We start from the raw sequence: 24,597 nt of genomic DNA, 5'->3' as shown, positions 1-24,597 counted from the left end.
GATGTTCAGTTAATTATTAGTGAAAGCCAATGATTAAATTACATGCAGAAGTTACAACTGGACTGAATTATGAGAGGCATGTTTTCTTTCAGTCTTATCAGAGTTCAGCGTGAACATATAGAATGTGATCTATAAAAATAACTAGTCAAGTGCAGAAGATACGAGGGTCAAGTACAATATTGACTATTTGACCATTTTTTTTAATAGGTTATCTAAAGTTTCAGGAACTATGTACTGTTCCTTCAGGTCTTTGTTTCTCTCGCTTCTTACCAAGCTCTCCAAAAGCAGAAGCAAAATTTGATTTTAAATAGATGTAAAATTTAAATAGAAGTAAAATTATATTTGGACAAAAGGCATCAATAGTCTCAAGTCAAAATTGTACCACTCCTACATGTATAATCATGCAAAAAATGTATAATAAATGTATATACATGCAGAGTGATATTCTCATCACCTACCCATAGAAATAACTTGTGTGAAAGTCTTCATCAGTAGGAAATACAAGCATAAACTTGTTATCTGTAGCTCCACTTGTATCTTCCACACTTCCAAACAGCACACCTTATAACTTAGCTTAAATTTAGTATACATCAAACAGACAAAAATATTTTCAATACATACTGTATTTATATTTGTCAGTGTAATAGCCACCAATTTAACAATCTGGAAAAACCAAGCTGCCTCTTTACAAAGCAGTCACAGCAGAGATCTATTTTTGTTTTTCTCAGCCTTGCCTTTCAGGATCAGATTTGGAAATGGAAGGTCCCCGATACCAGGGTTATCCATACCAGTAAGTGACCAACGAGGCCAAGATAACAACAATGCTGCAACAAATCCTAGGATTCCCAGTATGTATAAGAGAAGAAATAAGCAGCAAATGCATACGTGTGCTTAAAAAAAAAAAAACAAAACCAAAACCCAACCCAATAAACCAATATAAGTTGTCTACAACTACAACTAGATGAAATTTGCAGTGAAGGCATATTTAAAAAATCCTCTAAAAATCCTTCATTCTCAAAAGCCTGTTTCTTTTTCAGTGCTACAAGGACAGAAGTTAAATTTGGAAATAAATAATACTTCCCTAGCCAACTACGTGATCATCTAATGATGTGATACAAAGTAAATGTGGCTTCAGCTAAGAGATAAATGAAAAAATGCTTTCAGATTGAAAAGATAAAAGGATGAACTACAACCATACCTGTAACTTATCTCTTCTTTACAACAGGGCCACTCCCTGTAATTACTGACTGTAACAGGATTTCAACAGATAGAAAAACAGACACCAACACAAACCATGCCAGACTCAAAATTTAATGTAGCACAATTAGGAGGTTCCCTGGTCAGTAATTTAAACAATCTATTTAAGAAAAACCACATCTTCTGAGAAGCCAAGGTAGCTGGAAGACTTACATTTCCCTGGTGATAAGCTTTAATTCATTTATAAAACAATAAATGCTTGAAAAAGACAAGGCTGAAAGTTAATAAGTACCAGCAGCAAAATACAGCTGTTGACATTTAATGTTAACAGGGGGAGAGAGAGACTGCCTTTTTTTTTTTTTTTTTTTTTTAAAGAATTCAGAAGCAGAGGTCATTATGGAGACAACATTATGGGGACTGGAAGCGTGGATTAGATGACTGGACAGTAGGGTGGATAGAGAAGTGGCACAACAACAGAACTCAGAGGGTCATGATCAACGGGGCAGAGTCTGGTTGGAGGCCTGTCACCAGTGGTGTTCCCGGGGGTCTGTACTGGCTCAAGTCCTGTTCAACATATTCATCAATGACCTGGACAAAGGGACAGTGTACCCTCAGCAAGTTCACTGAGGAATTTCAGCCTGGAAATTGCAGCCTGGAGCATCATCATCTCCCCTCTTTCCCCAGCACACAGAAAGAGCTTAGACAACCACCTTAGACAAGGCACCTAAATTTTACACTGCTGAAGTTCAGCAAGATGAATTCTAGCCTTCAGGATGGGATTTAAACTTTACTATATTTTCTCTACAACTAGTGGAAAAAGACTGAAATCTCCAGAGGACTATCCTGACTGAAGTAATTTCAAAATTAAAAGCCTAATTTTGGTGGTCTGAATTGCCCTCTGGAGTCGTCAAAGATTTGCAGCTTGCTCAAGGCTAACAAGTAGAGGAGCTCAGCTTTGCTGAAAACAACACTCCCCTGAAATTACTGAGCTATTTTTAACTGGTAAATTATTGAGGAGTTAAAAAATAGTGTTTAGGAATTCTTTCATGAAACATACAAAAGATAAAAAGGCAACATACAGAGGCACCCAGATAATTGCAAGTCCAAGGAGACACGACTTCTTCCAGCCTCACCTCTGCATCTTCACTTGAACAAAGGCACTGCTTTGCCTCAATCTCAGTACTCTGAACTAAATTGCACTTATTTTTATATAACAAAAGAGAATAGTGAGACATTTTAAAATAATAAAAGATGCTAGAATGCCCTCATTTACACTTGACACTTAAATTTAAGACAAACTCCGTTTACTTCAAGGTTAAGCAAAACATAGACTAGACTTCAATACATATATAAGTTTTAAGGTCAGATGATTATAGTACTTGAAATAATCTTATTTTGTGTGCCAAAACCTAGAATATTCATCTTAAGTGACTTGCCAAAATAGTTTTATAGTAGACATATCAGTAGCTTTGATTCAAATGGAAAGGCTTCATATACAAGACTACAGGCTGAAGTGACAGTCTTTGTTTTACATAAACAATACAAACCTGGTATTTAAAACATGATCCAGAACTGCAGTTTCACAAAGTATGAGCAGATCAAATGGCATAAACAAGCTGAACCATAAAATAATTCCCAAAGAGGGCTGGGGGGCAGGAGATCTGTGCTTTTTTATGTTGTTTAGCAACATGAAACACTTCATTACTATTTTTATTTATTTATTCCAGATTACAGTATTTACATTTCAAAATTTACAGGGTTAGGCAAAGAATACATTGTAAATACAATAAAAAACCCAATAGTAATGTAACAACATTCTAAAAATAATAAAGTAAACAAAATGTTATCGATTAATCCACTTTCCTCACATTTTCCTTAATTTCACACAATAAAGCTTTTGTGTTTGGGTGTTCGTTTTTTTTTTTTACCATAACAAAATAATAAAGTCAAAACATGATCAAAGGAATACCTGTTCTCTAGACTGGATCATTTTAAATATATCACATCAAAAGAAATCTCAAAAATTCAAGTCTTGCTGATCAACATGCATTCTTTCAGACTCTGATGACTAGATGGAAAATATCTTGGATTTGTTTTACCAAATTATATCTAAGACATAATAAAGTCTTTTTCATTGTGCATTAAGCAAAGCCACATCGAACATGGCTGAGTATTGAAAATATCAGGTGTTGTGCACTTTATATCTCATTATAGGATTTATTTTTGCTGATGCCACCTAATGATTCATTAATTATGAAAGCAGATGTATTAGATCTCTTCCTCAGTTTTACTTGCAAAAGTGTATCAGGAGAGTTTTAGAAACCATCACACCCTACTCTTACATAGCTATCACAGTTAAAAAAAAATATCCCTATATAAATACAATGTACATTAGGAAAAGGCAGATAAACACGCACCCCATGCACACCCCTCCAGAAAACATCACACTTTTTGCAAGTACAAACTGCATCTTCCCATGGAAAGACTGGTACAGTCTCAATGCAAAACTTCTGATGGTCCAGACTAACCCCCTGCTCCTTCAACCTGCAAGATTTAACAGAGCACTTGAAATTGCTTCTACTTAATAAGCCTATTATCCATGTGCCTTCATTTTGCTGAACTAACACTATAAGACTAATAAAATTTTGTGAGAAAGACCAGTTTCTAGCTGCATATTTTGCAAAGTACTATCCATCTCTATCAATCAACCTGAATATTTTAGCTTCTACAGTACAAATTACACAGCACATTTATTTTAATACTTCTAAATGGAACTGCAGCAGTCACAGTGCAGACCTTGATTATTTTAAAAACATCTACTCAACTGGCCTGATGTACACACACTCATCAGGCAAAGATTCCCCTTAAAGTCAGCTGAACGATTCTCCGACCAAAAACTACAGAATAAGTTCAATTTCTAATGAGGTGAAATGCTAGCCCCACTGAAATTAGTAGAAATTTTCTACTGGTTTTAATAGGGCTAGGATTTAATTTCTTAATGCCCTTGAAATATTACTTAAAGATTTACAGTATGTGAATACAGGAAGAGAAAATATTTTATGGAACATATGGAATGCATCAAGCTCTGCCTTGAAGTGGAAGGAGAACAAGTTGAAAGCTTGTGGGTAAAAATTAAGGGACAGCCAAATATGGGCGTCACTGTTGTGGGCGTTTGCTACAGGCCACCTGACCAAGAAGAGGAAGTTGATGAAGCCTTCTACAGACAGCTGGAAGTAGCCTCATAATCACAGGCCCTGGTCCTCCTGGGGGACTTCAACCACCCTGATATTTGCTGGAAAAGCAACATGGCAAGGTGTGCATGATCCAGGAGGTTCCTGCAGAGCATCAAGGACATTTTTTTGATGCAAGTGGTGGAGAAGCCAACGAGGCGAGATGTGCTGCTCAACCTTATCCTAACAAGGAAGGGCTGGTTGAGGGTGTGAGAGTTGGGGGTAGCCTTGTCTGCAGTGACCACAAGATGGTCAAGTTTAGGATACTGCGAGGTAGAAGCAGGGCTATGAGTCCAGTTACAACCTTGGACTTCAAGAGGGCCAACTTTGGCCTCTTCAAAGACCTGCTTGGAGAAATCCCATAGGCTAGGGCTCTGGAAGGCAGGGGGGTTCAAGAGAGCTGGTGGCTATTCAAGGACCACTTCCTCTGAGCTCAAGATCGGTGCATCCCCAGGAGGAAGTCATCAAGCAGAGGAGCCAGGAGACCTGCATGGATGAGCAAAGAGCTTCTAGAGAAACTCAAATGGAAGAGGGAGGTACACAGTATGTGGAAAAAGGGACTGGCCACTTGGGAGGAATATAGGAATGTTGTCAGAGTATGCAGAGATGCAACGAGGAAGGCCAAGGCCCACTTGGAATCAAATCTGGCAATGCATGTCAAAGATAACAAGAATGGCTTCTTTAAATACATCAGCAGTAAAAGGAAGACTGCAGACACAGTGGGCCCACTGCTGAACAAGGAAGGGGCCCTGGTAAAGCAGGATGCAGAGAAGGCAGAGTTACTGAATGCCTTCTTTGCCTCTGTCTTTACTGCTAAGGCTGGCCCTCAGGCCAAAGACAAAGGAAGACTTAACATCGGTTGAGAAGGACCGGGTCAGAGATCACCTAGGCAAACTGGATCCTCGCAAATCCTTGGGCCCCGATGGGACGCGCCCCCATGGGTGCTGAGGGAGTTGGCGGATGTTCTTGCTGAGCCACTCTCCATCATCTTTGAAAGGTCGTGGAGGACAGGAGAGGTGCCCGAGGACTGGAAGACAATGTCACTCCAGTCTTCAAAAAGGGCAAGAAGGAGGACCCGGGAAACTATAGGCCAGTCAGCCTCACCTCCGTCCCCAGAAAGGTGATGGAACAGTTCATCCTGGAGGTCATCTCCAGGCATGTAGAGGACAAGAAGGTTATCAGAAGTAGTCAACATGAATGCACCAAGGGGAGATCATGCTTGACCAACCTGATAGCCTTCTATGATGGCATGACTGGCTGGGTCGACAAAGGGAGAGCAGTGGATGTTGTCTGTCTTGACTTCAGTAAGGCATTTGACATGGTCTCCCATAGCACCCTCACAGGCAAGCTAAGGAAGCGTGGGTTGGATGAGAGGACAGTGAGGTGGATTGAGAACTGGCTCAACAACAGAACTCAGAGGGTCTTGATCAACGGGGCAGAGTTTGGATGGAGGCCTATCACTAGTGGTGTTCCCCAGGGGTCTGTGCTGGGTCCAGTCCTGTTCAACATATTCATCAATGACCTGGATGATGGGATAGAGTGTAACCTCAGCAAGTTTGCTGATGATACCAAGCTGGGAGGAGTGGCTGATACACCAGAAGGCTGCACTGCCATCCAGCATGCTTACAGACATACTGAGTTAAGGGACTCTTACACATTAAAAGAAACCAGTCACTGCAAAAAGCTGCTTCAGCATGCATGGGAAGACTTGTAAAGTTGTCATGCTTTAAAATATGCTGCTCTTATCATCATAAAGTTTTATATATATATGAACACCAGAAGGATGTAATTTTTTAATACCTTAATCTTACCTGAAGGATCTTAAACTTTACACAGATGAGGACAAGTTTATTAAATTGTAATCAAACATAAAATAACTAATTTAACTTTTACCTATAGTTAAAATGTACACAATGTCAGACAAGGGAGTTTTCTTGCAAGTTCATATCAAAATCTTTGTATCAAAATTATGCATGAAGATGTTCTGTAAAGAATTTATTCCAGTACTTAAGAACTGTCCTGCATAGTCTCTCAAACAATTATTCTGAAAGTAACACAGCTCTCTAACCTCATTTTTCTTTCTTTAATGAAGGCATCACATACATTATTCTTGGGCCAGGCTTACTTTTTGTTTTTGTTTTTTTTTTTAAAAAACACCAGTGTTAGTATTACATTGATAAGAAAAAGCATTTCTTGAGTTCCTGTTACAGGTTTGATCCCCCATGTAAATTGATAAAAACCTCCCACTGACTTCAGGGAAGGAAAAGAAAAAAAATCAGACCTACAGAAGATACAGTGGTTCTTTCCAACAGGAAGAAAAGGAATTACACTAAAATAATTCAGAAAAAAAAGGTGACTGGTTTAAAAAGCAAAATAACAGAGCTAAAGACCTATAGTGTTCTCTTAACTTAAACTATGTTTATGCAAAGACTTTCAATTTCTATTATTAGTTTCTAATTCAAATTAAAATTCTTTCAGCAAGTTCTAACTGATGATAAATATACGTTTTTGGTAGCTAGAGAAGTTACTTCACATGAAGAACTGCCTTAATGGAGAGGTGACAAAAAAATCCCTGTGTATAGTGATAATAGTAAGAATTAAATATATATTTCTATTATATAGTTTAAATTAATCCTACTTCCATCATAACCGTTTCAAGCCTGCCTATTCAGGATAACTATCAGTATTAAAAAAAATCCAAACAGTAGCAAGTTATTGTTTTATTTAAATGCAACTCATGATCTGGCATTCTCCATCACAAGTAATTATTTCAGTAGCATTCAGACATGGTTCAGAAGAGGTTCTTGCTGTCTCACCCAGATCAGCAACCCATACCTTCAGACCACCAGAGTGTTTACTAATCTGACTGTCAAGCCTTCCTTTAAATTCCTGTGCCAAGACTCAATCCATCCACCTACAGCTGCTTATCTTAAGAGTGACACAACTATTTTTATTCCAGCATGATGGATGCAGTTTGATCATATATACAGAAGGAAGCAGCAGTGCTTTGTGTGCACAGGTCATGCATGCACATGCAGTTGGGTGTGATTCATCTCACTTAACTTTAGCCAAAGGTCATCTATTCTAAACTGTTTAATGGAGGTTTAGACAACTAATTGAAGAGAAAGACACTGCTAGGCGGTATCCTCTGTAGGTGCTTATCTCTTCCCATTGACTCAGGAGATCCACAGCACAGCAAACTAGACACCTAAAATTAGAGATGACTTCCACCCAAACCAAACACACATATATGTATACATGTGTGTATTTGTGCACAAAATGTAAGACAGCTGCTTCCATAAGTATGCCATGTGCAACATAGCAGTGATATTAATAAACACTCCAGACAGAAAAAGTACTAAACGGGAGACAAAAAAAATATTGTGCACATTTGTTATATATAGCTAAATCTTTAGTATAAACTTATTTATTACTTCTGCCTAAAAAGGAAGAAGAAAAACTAATGTGTGACATGTTCAAGCTGCAAAACTTGGGAGTAAACAGATAAAGAATGGTACGGGTCTGGTTCTCTAGGGTACTTTACATCTTTAAATATAAAACTTATTTCCTTATATAAATGTTTTAACATGCAAAAAGAGCATTTGGATTAATACTCTGAATGCTCCTATTGTAACAAAGAGCTCTACTGATTTTGGGGTATCTAAACAAGGATTCTAAGTTATATTTTCCCAAGTTTGGTGATGAAAGCTTAGGGTGGTTCCACCCCACATCTTTAAAGGTAATCATATGTGTGTGCTGGCACATGCGGGGTTTTTAAGCTACATATATATTCTCTATAAATTAAAAAACAACCCATGGTAATAAAACCCAAAAGAGAAAAACAAGAACTTATACAAAAGAAAAGCAAACCCTGTGTTCAGCATAATCCAAAGTAACATTAAGATTGCAAAGATCGGATTTTTTTACGTTTATGATTGATTCAGATCAGGCTCTGCAATATTCCCATTCTCTGGAAAGATAGGTGGAAAACTGTTATTAAGAGTTGATGGAAACTCTAGCGTAGCATCAACATTTTGATAGCCCACATAAGAATTAAATGACTGCTGTGGAAGTACTTGGCTATCAGGCATCTGTATGAAAGCCCCTGACTGTGTGGTAGTGGGGATTCTTTGGCCAACTAGTTGAATTTTAGGTTCCCTGGGCTCCAGTTGTTGTTTGCTTTCTTCATCTGTGTCAAGACGGGTTAGCTTTTCTATCCACATGCGAAATTTCTCCTCTGTCTGCCTCTGCATCTTGGCAAAGCAGTTCATGGCCTCTTCTAGGACATTGCCTATGCAGTTCCTATCCCACACGGTGCCCCTGTCAAGCAATCCTGGAATTTCCCTGGTCGCTCCTCCAGATCCCCCAGCACGACTGAAGCCAGCTTTAAAGACATTGAGGCCATTTGATAAGACATCATTAAGCAAGAACATAATATTGTTTATTAAGACACATTAATTCAAGAAAACAAGCTTTTCTAATTGTGTCCCTTGGATATGACAACAGAGAAGGAATTAGCAAATATTAACCAACAGTATTACCATCAAAAAAACACAACACATTTTACACTCACTGAGGTTATAATAGAAATTTTGGCTTCAAAGTAATTTTTATTCTAGAATTCTCAGACTATGTTGTCACAAAGGTTTGGTTTTTTTTAAAGTAAACCAAGTTAGTCCAATTCCCTTGCAATTTCTGTTTTGAATTTAACTGAAGGTGTCAAAAACATCATACAGTAACATGTTTAGCTCTGTTAAGCTGCGATGCAAAATACTACGGTTTAACTGATAAACCTGAATAATTATGCATATTTTACTTACATACTTGAACCCTTTTATAATGGACTGTTAAACATACACAAAATTGTACACAAGACAACAGAGCTAAAGGCAGATATAGTGATTGCAGCGTCTAAAGTAACCAACCCCAAAGCTCTTGGTCTAATTTTGGAAAACACACAAAACACCAATGAAGGGAATACACAAAACACATACATACAAACACAAAATGATATGTGAATGCTATGCTAATACATGAGGTGAAATCAACCTCTGTTAGGTCTGATGGACACAGCTACATCACAGGGGTAATCTACATAACACGTAGGAGGGATCAACTTCACACCAACTATAAGCATGCCCTTCATCGCACGAGCCACCAGCTGTACATCATCTCTAGCATTACTTCTAGCCAAGGCAGAAAACAGAGCACAGTTGGAAGGAAATTGTTCTCCTCTACATAACAATAACAAAAAGCAGTGGTATTGATAGAACTAAACCCCTGACAGTCCTTGACTTAATCCTTATTGTAAACATCCTTGTTCTCTTGTGGTTTCCTCCCTTGCAAAGATAGTTTCAGGGATTTGAAGAATGCAAATTGGTGCCAGATGGGATTAAAAAGATGGTGCATAAGCTTGTAAATTCATTGATAACAGAGACTCAGGACATCAGTGCCGAGATAAGCACTCGAGGAACTAGTTTAAATCAGCCCCTTGTGATAGTCGACGGCCAAAGGACTGGTGAGCTAATTCAATGACTATATATGGGCAAAGGAAACCCAAAGTTCAACCAGCAGATAGGTGAGGAAGACCATCAGAGACCACTGGAGGACTCCCAAAGACCACTAAAAGGACAACTATGCATGCAGCTTGAGCTTTTACATATGTTAATGAATCCTCGTGAATCTTATTAATATGTATGACTTTATAGTATATAATCTTTGGAAGTTTACTGAATCACTGGAGCACTCATGGTGGATCAATCCCCAGTGCTGCCCAGCGCTGTAATAAAGGATGCCTGCTTAATAGTGACTTTGTTGCTATTGAGTTTTATTTCGGGAACTTTCTGGATACTCCGCTTCCTCTTATGGGGAAGTTCGGACTTTGAAGGATAGTATCCGCGAATTTTTGTATCAGTTTTGGCGACCTAGGTGGGACCATCTCTGTCCGGCTGCAGGACCCCTGAGCCGGAGACTCCCTTGGCCGGCCCCGGAGAATTCTCTGGAGGGACTCCCCGATTCGGCGGATCCGTGCAGGGGCAGACAAGGACCTCTGGTAAGAATAAGGCATTCTTTTAGGTTTTGGGGACCGGTCATTTGAAGCTACCCATCAGTCGCAGTTCATGAGAACCCCGCAGGGTAGCATACAATTGCATGTACGATTTGTATTAATCACTTGGTTACTACGTTGCATGGTTGTATTGATCAATTGATTGGTATGGTCGTTTGTTTGTGCATTTGTATCTGATTTTGGTTTACATATGCATATGTGATATACGCTATATGTTTGGTATACACGTATTTGAAAGTTTCTGATCAGCCTATGCTGGCATTTGTTATCAGTGGGAGGTAGTAGTGGTTATTGTGTCTGTGCTAGTAACTGTTAAATTGTGTGTGGTGTTTATGCCCTGTCTTTGTCTTTGTGTTGTATAAGTTTCAGAATGGGGAACCAACAGGGTGGAGTTCTGAAAAAGAGCCCTTTGGGCTGCATTTTGGCCCACTGGAAAGATATCGGGGAAACACCTGGAGGGAGTGTGGATCGTAAAACCTTGATAAAATATTGTAATCAGTGGTGGCCTTTATATAAGCTAGATGAAGGAGAGAAATGGCCTTTTAATGGAACTTTAAAGTATAATACTTTGTTACAACTCATTTCTACGCCGCGAAGGAAAATGGGATGAAGTGGGTTATGCAGATATGTTTTTCACCCTGCGGAACCACCCTGAATGACAAAAAGAATGTGGAATCAATTTAACGCCCCAGGACCCTATGGTTCTGGCGATAGAAAAAGATAAAAATAAGCAAAAGACAAAATTAAAGAGGTGTTGTTCGGCGTGTAGCATTGGACAGAGATGTTTAAAAGTTGGCTCACAGAATGAAAGGCTGGAGGACTATTTGCCTCCGCCAGAGAGAGAAGGTGATAGGGAAGGAGATGCTGGTGCAGTCGGGGTTAAAGAATCGGAGGCAGGAGTCAGGGAAGAAACTGATATCGGATTTTCTCCCATCACTGCCAGAACTCGGAGTAAAATGGGACCTATTATACAGGCCCCTCTAAGGCAGGCGATGGGAGTGGGAGGACCTGTTAGAATCAAAGTGCCTTTTACTTTAGCAGACTTGGACGGCTGGCGAATTACTGCAGGGAATTATCGGGACGATCCTGAAAAGGTTGCTAAAGGATTTGAATTGATTGTGAAAACTCAGGACCCTGATTGGGAGGATGTGGATGCAATGTTGGATGTGGTGTTTAGTGAGTCAGAGAAGCAGATGGTTGTGAGAGCAGCCAGAGCCCAGGTACAGGCTCTGGTTTTGGCTGGAACCCTGCCAGGAACAGTGGATAATCATGTTCCAGTTACCAATCCTGGCTGGGACCCCAACCAAACAGGAGCCAGGGATTTATTAGTGAGGTACAGGGAATGGATCGCTTATGGAATAAGAAATGCTGTCCCAAAACCAGTAAATTGGTCTAAATTGTACGAGATAAAACAAGATAAAAAGGAATCTCGTACTGATTTTTTGAATCGGTTAAAAGAAGGAATGCAGAAACATACTCCTTTAGACCCTACCTCCCAGGAGGGAAAGGGTCAGTTGATATTCCTGTTTTTGGGACAGTCGGCGGATGATATCAGGAGAAAGTTACAGAAAGTGCAAGGAACAGATGCAAGAGATTTAGAAAAAATGCTGGAGACTGCTTGGCAAGTATACTGGAACAGAGACAGTCAGAAAGAGAGAATGATGGGCAGAACAATTGCTAATGCTACAGTGGCTGCCTTGCGCACCACAGGGGGTCAGATAAACAACACTAATGAGGGGAGAGGAGCTATGAGAAGTGGTGTAAGTGCCCCACCCAGAAGAAATCAACCCCTCTTGAGAGATCAATGTTCTTACTGTAAGCAAATGGGGCATTGGAAGAACGATTGCCCGAGATTGAGCAAACCGGTGACAGTTGCCAGCACGGAAGAAAGTTGACGGAGACCAGGGAAATCTTCCCTAGCGGAACCCTTGGTAAAAATACAGCTAGGGAAAGAAGAAAAACCTGTAGAATTTCTAGTAGATACAGGTGCCACGTTTTCAGTATTAAATCAGGAGTTATTGCCTATAAGTAAACAAAATGTTAATATTGTGGGAGCAACCGGACAGGTCGAGAAAGCTTTCTTTTTGAAACCCTTGAAATTCAAAATTGGGAAAAGTGTAGGGATTCACAAATTTCTCTACCTGCCTGAAGCTCCTAGACCACTTTTGGGAAGAGACTTACTAGAACAATTGAATGCTGAAATAAAATTTAATGAAGGGGAAATTGAATTTAAAATACCAGAAGAAAACCACATTGGAATTTTAAGTTTGACCCTCACTGAACCACAGGTTAAGGGAGAGGAAATTATACAAGAAATAAAAGACCAGGTATATCCAGGAGTATGGGCCTCAGGAATGCCTGGAAAGGCCAAAAATGCAGAATTGGTTGTTGTTAAACTCAAAGAAGGGGCACAGCCTGTCAAGGTAAAGCAATATCCCCTGAAATTAGAGGATAGGCGAGGAGTGAAAAGTATTGTAGAAGAATTCATAAGATTTGGATTATTGATTGAATGCTCTTCAGAGTATAACACTCCTATTTTGCCTATCAAAAAGCCTGATGGCAAAATATATCAATTGGTACAAGACCTCCGGGCAATAAATAAGATAGTTGAAGATTTATACCCGGTAGTGGCAAACCCATACACCTTACTAACTAATTTAAAAGAAACTTATGAATGGTTCACAGTATTAGATCTGAAAGATGCATTCTTTTGCCTCACCTTGGCCCCTGAAAGCCGCAATTTATTTGCCTTTGAATGGGAAAACCCTGATTCGGGATGAAAAACCCAACTAACCTGGACAGTGTTACCTCAAGGATTTAAAAACAGCCCCACGATCTTTGGAAATCAATTAGCTAAAGAATTAGCGGCCTGGGAAAGACCTCCAGGAAACTGTACTCTTTTACAATATGTAGATAATATTTTGATAGCCACCAAAAAGGATGAAGAATGTAAAGAATGGACTGTGAGTTTGTTAAACTTTCTTGGACTAAGTGGTTATCGAGTCTCATTACAGAAAGCCCAGATCTTGAAGAAAGAAGTAATATACTTGGGATTTGTGATTTCTAAGGGACAGAGACAACTCGGGAATGACCGGAAAGAAGCCATTTGCAGGACTCCAGAACCGACCACGGAAATGGAGACTGTCGCACATGACTGCATAGAAACCATTGAGACTGTGCATGCGAGTAGACCCGACTTGAAGGAGGAGCCGCTGGAAGAAGCTGATCACACTTGGTATATTGATAGGAGCAGTTTTGTAAAAAATGGAGTTCGAATGGCAGGATATGCTGTGACCACCACAGACCAAGTAGTGGAAGCAAAGTCACTCTCTAAGGGCACATCTGCACAACGGGCCGAAAGAATTGCTTTAATAAGAGCATTAGAGCTTGCTGAAGGTTTGCGAGTAAATATCTGGACAGACTCAAAATATGCCTTTGGTGTAGTTCATGCCCATGGGGCAATTTGGAAAGAGCGAAGACTTTTAACCGCTCAAGGGAAAGTCATAAAACATGCTGATATAACTTTGCGACTTCTAGATGCTGCACAACTCCCGTCAGCAGTAGCGATTATGCACTGCAAAGGACATCAGAAAGGTAACACTGACAGGGAAGTGGGAAATAAATTGGCTGATCATGAGGCAAGGCAAGCTGTGGAACAAGGTGAGGTATTGAGCCTAATTCCTGAAAAATCTTTGCCACTACCTGAGATAGCTGAATATGATGAAAAAGATCAGAAGTTAATTACCAATTTAAAGGCTGAAATTGGCCCGACAGGATGGGCAATGTTAAAAGATAACAAAATAGTAGTTCCCTTTAGAATATTATGGAAATTAATAAAAACAGAACATGACAAAACTCATTGGGGAACTGAAGCTTTGTACAATTCCCTCACCAAGCAAATGATAGCTAGTAATTTGTTTCAAATTATAAAAACTATAGTTGATAGATGTGAAATATGCTTAAAGAATAATCCAAAGGTAGAGAATCGGGTGAGATTTGGAAGTATTGGTAAAGGGAATGTTCCAAGCCAGAACTGGCAGATAGACTTCATGGAACTCCCTAGAAAAGGGGTTTACAGATATCTATTAGTATTAACTGATACCTTTTCCGGATGGCCTGAAGCTTTCCCCTGCAGAACAAATAAAGCCCGAGAAGTAACAAAAGTCCTATTGAGAGAAATTATTCCCAGATTTGGCGTGCCAGAAGTGACCTCCTCTGATAGGGGACCACACTTTGTGTCACAAGTAGTTCAACTAGTTAGTAAATTTTTAGAAATTAATTGGAAATTACATACAACTTATCACCCGCAAGCAAGTGGGCAAGTAGAAAAGATGAATCATTTAATAAAGACACAATTGAGTAAAATCTGCCAGGAGATGAATTTAAGGTGGGATCAAGCCCTCCCTATTGCGTTACTAAGGCTCGGAGTCAAGCCAAGAACTAAGGAAAAACTGAGTCCTTTTGAAATTCTATATGGGAGACCCTTTCAAACTAGATATCAAGGACAAGATCCCACCCAGGTAGGAGAGATTAATCTACAACAATATCTGATTGCATTGGGAAAACAATTACAAGAAGTAAATGGATTAGTGATGCCTACCAGAACATGGGGGTTAGATTCCCCAGTGCATTTGTTCAAACCTGGAGATTGGGTTTATGTTAAAAACAGTTCAGGTGATCCTCTCGAAGAGAAGTGGAGTGGCCCTTTTCAAGTTCTGCTCACGACTTACACTGCAGTCAAGCTTGAGAGGCACGCTGCTTGGATCCACTACTCAAGAATTAAAAAGGCACCTGATGGACCATGGAAGTCCCAACCCGTAGGACCCACATCTATAAAGCTGACCCGAAACTAACATTAATATTGCTATGTTTTTGTCTTGAATTAATAAGTGCATTTACTCCCAGTTGGCCCCTGAGGAAAAAAGCGAATCTGTTGATAGTCTATGGTGGATTTGGGGAAATAACACCAATACATTAGTTCAGTTTGCTGAAAACTGCTCTTTGTGGGAACCCTATACCAGGAGTGATAAATTGACAGGATGGCATGGAATGACCTTTGTATTATGTTCCAATTTGACAAATGTCACCTTAATAACAAATGTTGCCTTAAAATGTTGTACAATCAAAGGGATAGGGCCTCCACTGCAGATGAAGAAGTGCTTTCTTCAAAATGATACCCCCATAAATGAGACACATACTTGGAAAACTGGTAACTGGGATACACTAATGTGTCCAAATGGAAGCATTAATAGAACTGCTGGGGTGGCAGCCTCCTTAACATTGTTGAATCCACGACCTGCAGTGAATCAGGACCAACTAATTAGATTATCATCCACTTGTAGGAATGTGGCAAAGATAAGGCAAAAGCATATGTTGTTCTTTAACATATCCTTTCCAGCCACCCCTCCCTGCAAAGTAAAACGAGCTTGGTACGACATTTTACTTGGAGGTGCAGGAACTGGGTTAGGACTGCTAAATTCAGTAGATCTAGAAACTTTAAGGAGTAAAGTTGGAACCACAGGATTTGATGTAGCTCAAGCAATCAAGATTCAGGCTGAATGGATGCCAACCACCTTTAACCCTCAGATACAGAATTTAAAATATGATAAGGAATCCTTATATCTCTTTAATAAGAGTATAATTGCCCAGATACAATCACTTAAGAATTTGACAAAATTTGTGAACTGGACTGTCTGTACCCTACAAGTCACATGGCAATTGGAACAAAAGAATAAGGTGCAGTCCTACTTGATGAGTAATAATGAGTTTATGTGGAGAAAATTATTTGGACAATGGGTTTTACCTAGACACTGGATAAAAGCCTATTCACAATTTGTGCAGTGTTATGATAGATGGTGTGCAGGAAAATTAGTATACTATAATATAACTGACCCCGAAGTAATGTGTAAATATTTAATTCTGCCAACCCTCTTTTTGAGTCAAGGGAACCCAGAATATTGGTTACCAGAATTCCAAGGGAAGTATATTGGGAACAATAACAAAACATACGATTTAGATCTTTGTGAAACCACCTCTGATGGAATCTTGTGTGGACAACAATCTCGAGTATATGAACCCTGCTTATCAGAACACTCTGTTAACAATTGTAAATGGACGATCCTGTCTCCTAATGTGTTCGAAATGTTTGTAGAAGTTAATGCCAGATATGTGTGTTTAGTAACTAACAATCGATCAGTAGTTGAACAATACAATGTAACTACCCCATTCATAGGATGTCTCAAGAACATAACCCATTTAACTTGGCATGGACAAACCTATTCATTTTTTGCATATACAGAAGAACAAGTAGCAATGTTTTGGCATTATGAGAGCTTAAATTTAAGTCATGCAAGTTTATCTCTGAAGAAATTAAATGAAATCTTGAATCAATCACAGAACCTTCAAGAACATTTAGGAAAACAAAACAAAACATTAGCTGAATCTATTATTAAAACAATAATAACTGGAGACAAGCTTGTCGGACTGTCTAGTCAAATTGGATCTGATACTGCCCATCATTGGTGGGATATCTTTTCGGGGTACTCACCCTCTGCAGAGAAAACTTTGAATATTTTAGTTCACCCGCTTTTGATATTTGTTATTATACTAACATTTGTTAGTATAATATATTTGCATATATAAGCATTTGTTATTATACTAACAGTCGTCAATTACTGTTTGTGGTATAAGCTAAAGAAATTGGCCATAAGAGTTTGGGCTTTGCCTAAGATAATGAAATATGAAAATTTAGAACCTTTGTAAAGGAATTTACAAAGCTTAAAGAAAAGGGGGGAATGATAGAACTAAACCCCTGACAGTCCTTGACTTAATCCTTATTGTAAACATCCTTGTTCTCTTGTGGTTTCCTCCCTTGCAAAGATAGTTTCAGGGATTTGAAGAATGCAAATTGGTGCCAGATGGGATTAAAAAGATGGTGCATAAGCTTGTAAATTCATTGATAACAGAGACTCAGGACATCAGTGCCGAGATAAGCACTCGAGGAACTAGTTTAAATCAGCCCCTTGTGATAGTCGACGGCCAAAGGACTGGTGAGCTAATTCAATGACTATATATGGGCAAAGGAAACCCAAAGTTCAACCAGCGGATAGGTGAGGAAGACCATCAGAGACCACTGGAGGACTCCCAAAGACCACTAAAAGGACAACTATGCATGCAGCTTGAGCTTTTACATATGTTAATGAATCCTCGTGAATCTTATTAATATGTATGACTTTATAGTATATAATCTTTGGCAGTTTACTGAATCACTGGAGCACTCATGGTGGATCAATCCCCAGTGCTGCCCAGTGCTGTAATAAAGGATGCCTGCTTAATAGTGACTTTGTTGCTATTGAGTTTTATTTCGGGAACTTTCTGGATACTCCGCTTCCTCTTATGGGGAAGTTCGGACTTTGAAGGATAGTATCCGCGAATTTTTCTATCATTATCTGTAAGTTTAGAGTTCACTCAGGAATCCTCTAGGAAGCAATAAAACCCTAAGAAAATGTAGCTCTGTACCTGTTTGAGGAATAATAAATAATACATGCATACTGTCTGAACACACAAACATTACCTAAAGGTAATTCCAAAACAAGACAAGCATCACATTAAACGACACAAAGCAGCTACAGAACCTGACAACTTAATATATAAATGTAAAACTTGTGGGATCCTCTAGCTTAAGAATAATAGAAAATACCCTAAGAATGAGAGAAATCATTGCACAGCCTAAGCAAATATTTACTACACAAACATAAGGCACTAAATCTTTATTGGTATTTCACTGTGTACATGAAGTTACAGTATTACTTTATCAATACATTCTTTTTGGGAGCTATTTAAATGAGGTATAAGTCCTTCAGTAACAGCTAAATAAAGCCCAGGATTATTCTCTTATTTCTGAGCAGTAGCAGTGACACCTGTCAAGGATCAAAAACATTCTATTAAAAACCTGACTTTTAAAGTCTTCTCTCCCATCTGTTTACTTATCAGACAGGCTGGAAATTCAGCATTCAGGTCCTCTGCTCAAAAATAAATTACTTTATAGCAACTAATTTACATCCCTCCAACTGCATTTTAACTAAAAGTAATTAAGTAAAATGGTACCTTTTTCCTAAAATGTTGCTCCTTTTGTACAGTCAATATCCTTTTTCCTCCCTGAAAATAAATATTACTTCTGTTCATATACTCCTAGTGTTGAACATCCAATATGATTCTGTTTATTCATCTTTAGTCAGGGAATCTTATCCTAAGATCAAGTAACTAAATGGCAGTCTTTCCAATCTCCACAGGCTTACGATCAGACACCTTTAAGTAATATTGAGTAAGTTTTAATTGCCATTTAAATAAAAAATATGGTGATATGTGAGACAATGTAGCTAGGATTTTAAAATTAAGAATGAACTAGCATGGTCAAAGTTGACAAAATGGTTTTATAAACCAAAGAGACTATTGAAATAGATATTACCCTGCAATACTATTTTTAAAAGGCACCATTCATAGTATATCTACAATTTACCATAGCAGCAAATCAATGTTTCAAATGCTTCCCTTGCAGTTCTTATAACAAGCCTTATTCAATCTTTTCTTTACTGGAGGCATTCAGGGTTAAAAAGGAAACCAAGCTTAAAAATGCATTTTTATTAAAAATGCAAGCATTTATTTAATTGGTCCCTTTGCTATCTGTAAACTTACAGCTCTATAGTTTTTGAAGTTACACCAAGTTAAAAGGCGAAAAAATTTGCAATCACGAAGGGGTCAGAATCCAAGACTCGTATCTTATTTTCAAGACAATACCTCTTGCAAAATAGCACCTAAGAAATGTCCCAATGCTGTATCTCTATGGGATCTATTAAGTACTATCTAAATAATAACCAGTTATTTAGTTTAGGAAGTCTGACAACATAACAATTTAAGAAGATATGCTGCATCTTCATTCTAATTAACAGTGGTGGATCCCCCTGTGTCATGCTACCCGACATTTCCAAATGAGTATTTTACTGCAAATCACTCTTAACAGATTCCCTTCCCCCCCCATTCTTATATAATTGTCATTCTGAGTTACTTCAACCAAATTCATCTCTTGCAAGATGCTTCATCCAAGGTCTATGCACAATTCCTATGAGGAAGTGACCCGGCTGAGTATCCCTCATGCACATTGCTCTCCTTTCTTTGAATTTCTACATATTAAAACCCCCCTTTTTTTTAAAAAGGTGACCTGCAACACCTTTTTTAACATCAATACTCAAACTTTAACAGTTTTTTTTAAAATCCTAAAACGAGTCACCCCTATTTCAATTCAGATTTTTGAGTTGTAGAAAGCACAACAGTGGTGAAACGCCAATTTTTTCATATATTTGAATTTTTAAAACCCCCTTCCTTCTTTCAAAGAAAAGTGTTTACACAGAAATAAATATTGATTCCCAGACTCTGTCTCCTGCCAATTTAATTCAGAGTTAATTTGCATGGTCAAATTTGTAATCATTTAAAAGAAAAAACTTTCAACAGCAGCAGGTCTAGCAGAACCTATTTCAGGACTCAAAGATCATCCTCTTATGCTGTGAATGCTATCTAGTGTTTAAGGCTGGTAAAATCCTAAATGCCAACAGAGAGGCTCAATCATTAAAAGATAAGAAATTGCTCCTCATTTCCAATAATTAAAAAATGATGGCATTCCCTGAATTAAAGAGGCCAAGCTTATGACTGCTCAGGTCAGTGACAGGACTCTCAGTAGCATCCATGAAGTTTACATTGAACCTGTATTTTCATGTATAAATTAACACTATATAATATATTCAGAATAACACATCATATTATGCCTAGCTCCTAATGAGCTCACAATATTTGTATTGAAGTATCACCAGTAAGATCTCAATTCTTTACTCTTCAATATTTTTGTGGAGAAGAAAAACAAGACTGCCACTATTTTAATGCACATTACATTTGAGTTCAGCAGAGAGAACTGACTATTGCATAACTGCTCAGTTGACAACTTGGGTGCATGCACAAAATGAAGCTAATAACACTACAGATGTTCACAGCATTATGTATTTCACTGAACATTTTCCTTACCATACTAATTTTGACAAACTTATTTCAGAGCCAGTCATGTGGATGGTTTGAAAAAACCTGCATTATCGAAGTAGAAGAGGTTTAGTAACATGACATGAAAGACTGCTACTGTATTCTCAAACGTAGCACTTAATTTTCAGACCATACACAAGTGAACTGTCTTCTGTAACACTACACATGTCAATAGAAGGTTAAGAGCCAGAGTACGTACAACCTTTGTACATGAAGACCATATTAAAATAACAGTCACTAAAAATTTTAAAGCCTCTCTGCTGGCAAAGCTATTTTTCAGACAGACATTTGAAAATAAGTCCCAATAATAAGCTATATTGAGACAGTAACCAACACTACAGCTGAAGTGTCCAAATACAGTAAGGGGAACACAGGCTACCTGTAACTCTTCTGCATCAATATGTACAGACTTTTTTTCAAAAGTAAGGCAAAAGTTTTTCCAGTGCACCTGTCAGAAGGGCGTAAGCATGTAGTTTCTTGACACTCAAGTTCAAGTATCAAGCTTTTAGTTCAAGTCTTAGCTATTGCATGTGTGCAGAAGACACTCATGGCCTGAATTTCCAGTAATGCTTTTTGATACCCTGTATTATTTTCTAACTACATGTTCATTCCCTAAATTTTGAGGATATTCACAGTGTAATGGTAAGTGCAGTAAAATGGCTTCTGAGAAAAAAAAAAAAAAATAAAAAAATTCAAGTTAAGCACACACTTTGCCAGTTCCAAGAAGAGGGATCACAGATGGCATGTGAACCTACCACTGCGATGGAGAGCTGGGAGTCCTAATTCGGACTCACAGCTACACTGTATCTGTTAAGACCACAATGTTTCATTAACCCACAAGTATCACAGGATACATTTTTGGCCAACCTCATCCTTATATCTATAGAGATTATTTTTCTTTTGAACTTGGAGACTGTTTCCCACAAACCAAAGTAATGTCTATTTAAAAGAAAACCGCAACATGGCAGATATGCATTGCACCTAATTCCAAAAGGACAGCTCAAAAGTTTTAACATCTTAAATGTCATTTAGTATCAAGCAGATAATACAGGCTATGAAATAAAAAAAGGTCACTGTTCCTCAGGATGGTTTTTGTATTCCCACATTTTGCTTTGCAGGTAAAATTGGGCCTTGGTGATAATCATCACTAAATCAACAAGCTCTTTTGTGCACTGCAATGGGACCTTTTCACTGCAAGCATCTCACGGTTAAGACCGAGAGTTCAAATACAGAAGAGCCTAGTGACACAGGAAAAGTAGCCTAGAGTGGTTTCAGGTCTCTGCAATGGAAATCAGAAATCCAGGCAGATCTGAAGATACCATGTGATACCTCTCTGGGTCACAAGGTACTTTTATGATGTAAAAAAGAATATAACCGGGGGGGATTTATTGTGTGTGTTTTGGGTTTTTTTGGGGGTGGTTTTTCTTTTCTTAAGGGGTGGGAAGGAACCTGTCCCAAAACTCAATGAAAAAGCCCATCAGAGATGACTATAAATCAGGCTTTAATTGCCCAGCAAAGCATAAATATAAATAAAAAGGCACAAAACTATGAAAGCCAGAAGTTTGACTAACTACTAAATTGGTAAAAATATTGGAATTTCTATTAAAAGTTGACTACAAAATAATTACAGAAGGACTATGCCTCTCCCAGACTTTCTAATAAAAAACATTATCTTCCTTTGTGCAACCTGCTTCCTAACAATATGTGGGGGAAAATGCCAGTTCTCATGGTGACCGAATCATTCGCCATAATCAAGTCAGTTAAAACAGTTATTTGTAAAATCCATTGCAAATATTTTTAATTCATCTAGCAAACATTAGTTAGCAACTTCAGACTGACTATTGCAGTTTTCCTATAAATGTTCTTACCCTATGTACGCCGATATTTATCTCAAAAAAATCTTCTAGCACAAGAGACAAAAAGGCATGCAACCCAGTAAAACTTGGCAAGTCAAAAAGTTTATTTTGATGTGATTTTATTTTGATTGCCATATGACGACGGTTTTATACTATAATATGCTGCAAGAATAATTCACACAAAATCCTGTCCACAGCACTTGGGCTAATAAAATAAAGACTCATCAGACAAAGTTTGAAGAATTCATCTTTCTTTTGCTAATAAATTCATGAGAAGGCCCCTATAATTTGCTGCCTCCAATCTTAACACTAACGTGTCAGAAAAATTAAAAGTATAGAAATTATAGATCCTTATGACATAGGAAAATGGTAACAGTGTTGTCTAAAATGTTGAAAATTTATCTGTGGATATAGCTTGGGCACCTGTGTAAACAAATTCATATTTATGTCCTAAAATAGGTGACCAGCTGCAATCCCCAAGAGTTTACAATAAGGCTAAGTAGGTTTGTCATGCACTGAAACTTAAGAGCTGAAAGCACAGCATAAGTGCAATAATGAACAGGGCCTTACTGTAACAGAGGCAAGAGGTATGCCATGTTATTTCTAACATGGCTACTGAGCTGTGGTCTTAATATATTAAAGCAAAGCTGGCCACTTATCTTAATGTATTTTAGATCATCATAACCTAATGGGATTTGACAGCACTGACAAGAGTTCATATAAGCTTACAAAGGAAAAGATCTGAAAATTCCAGAATTCAAAGGTAATCCTTCCTCCAATTTAACATTTCTATGCTTTGTTGGTGTGCAAAAGTGCACTGAAACCTCAGAACAGATTTTTTAAAATTTGCCCACGTCTTGTTAACATACTGCAGTCTTCAAATTTACACAGAACTGCAGTTCTCCTGGTTTTTCTCAAGTGTCACTCATTTAACTTAGTATGACAGTTGAGAAACTGTCAGATGTGTTACAGTTCAGTTTAAAAAACATCCTCTACCTGGTATCTCTGCAGTGATTGTCTTGCTGCTCCCTGAAACCTCTTCATCATCATCTGATGAACTCGTGCTCGAGTCACACGTCAGATCACTATCACTGGTACTGCTGTCCTGCAGCAGATTGTACTTCTTGCGAGCAGCTGCCTCCCGTTTCTGTCTTAACAGCCGGATTCTTTCTTTGTGCTTTTGGCTTCTATGACCTTTTACCTTGATAACTCGACCATTCTGCTTGTCACTAGACTGTCGGTTTTTCTTGGCAGCCATTGTTGATGTTTCACTTTCGGACCTGGATCGCCTGGATTTCCTCCCAACTGCAGCCCCAGACACCACAGAAGGGTCTCCCTCTACAGCAGCTTCAACTTGACAGGGCTCATTCTCTTCTGTGGAAGACAACGTATCTGAGTCAGCCAAATGCCCACTTGAAGAAGGGGAAAGCATGCAATGATTAGAAGAGTCACTCTCATAAACTCGACTACCCGTTGGCTTATCGCTCTCTGTAGATGCTAGTCGAGACTCTGAGGAGTCTCGCCTCAGTTCCATCAGTAAGCAAGGCATTGAAGAGAGCACCACAGAGTCTGCTGCAGTGGGCACATTATCTTTCCGAGTTTGTGTCTCCAGTTTTATAGGTCTGTCTTCATCAGGAGCAGTCTCCTGCTTTTCAGAAGTCTCTGGTGGAACTTCTGAATCAACAAGTTGTTCTGCTTTTCCCACTGCCTCCATTTTCATTTCAGAACACCAAGGTCCTCCTGGTCTCAAAGCATGGAGCACGCAGTCTGGAAGACTGGGTGAACTAGAGATGGCCTTCAGCAATACAGCAGCCTGCACAAGAACAGAACAGTAGGAATAATTTACTCAAATAACTGAGTCCTGCTCTTCACAGTATTACCTAAAGAACTCGTTGCTTTCAATTACAGACAGTATGGTTCAGCATCATATTTGTTTTCTTCATTTACTTTTTCCTAGTGAACTCATCCTGTTACAAACTATTCCTTTTACACACCCATGAAAATGGTACTGGAATCACATTAAACTTGTTTTGTGGTTTAGCCAGCAACTCAGCCCTACACAGCTGCTCACTCACTCCCCCACCAGCAGGATGGGGGAGAGAGTCCGAAGGGCAAAAGTGAGAAAGCTCATGGGTTGAGATAAGAACAGTTTAATAATTAAAAC

At 38.6% G+C, this 24,597-nt stretch overlaps 1 protein-coding gene across 4 annotated transcripts in view; it reads right to left on the bottom strand.

Moving 5' to 3' along the window:
- LOC135310870 (protein ARK2N-like) overlaps window positions 1–24,597 on the bottom strand; it is a 62,883-nt gene that overhangs the window by 19,595 nt on the left and 18,691 nt on the right. For 3 of the 4 annotated variants that reach the window (XR_010370830.1, XM_064439945.1, XM_064439942.1), the window contains exon 2: window positions 23,430–24,246. Coding sequence is in view for 3 of the 4 variants with exons in the window: in XM_064439945.1 (XP_064296015.1) it covers window positions 23,430–24,153 (724 nt within the window). In the remaining variant the exon portion in view is untranslated. Of the gene's footprint in view, window positions 1–2,908; window positions 8,812–23,429; window positions 24,247–24,597 lie in introns of those variants that run through there. The other variant, XM_064439943.1, reaches the window with a different exon arrangement.

This window comes from Phalacrocorax carbo (assembly GCF_963921805.1).
Source record: "Phalacrocorax carbo chromosome W unlocalized genomic scaffold, bPhaCar2.1 SUPER_W_unloc_4, whole genome shotgun sequence".
NCBI lineage: Eukaryota > Metazoa > Chordata > Aves > Suliformes > Phalacrocoracidae > Phalacrocorax > Phalacrocorax carbo.
The sequence above is the reverse complement of the archived record's forward strand: the minus strand, read 5'-3'. Positions and strand labels throughout refer to the sequence as shown.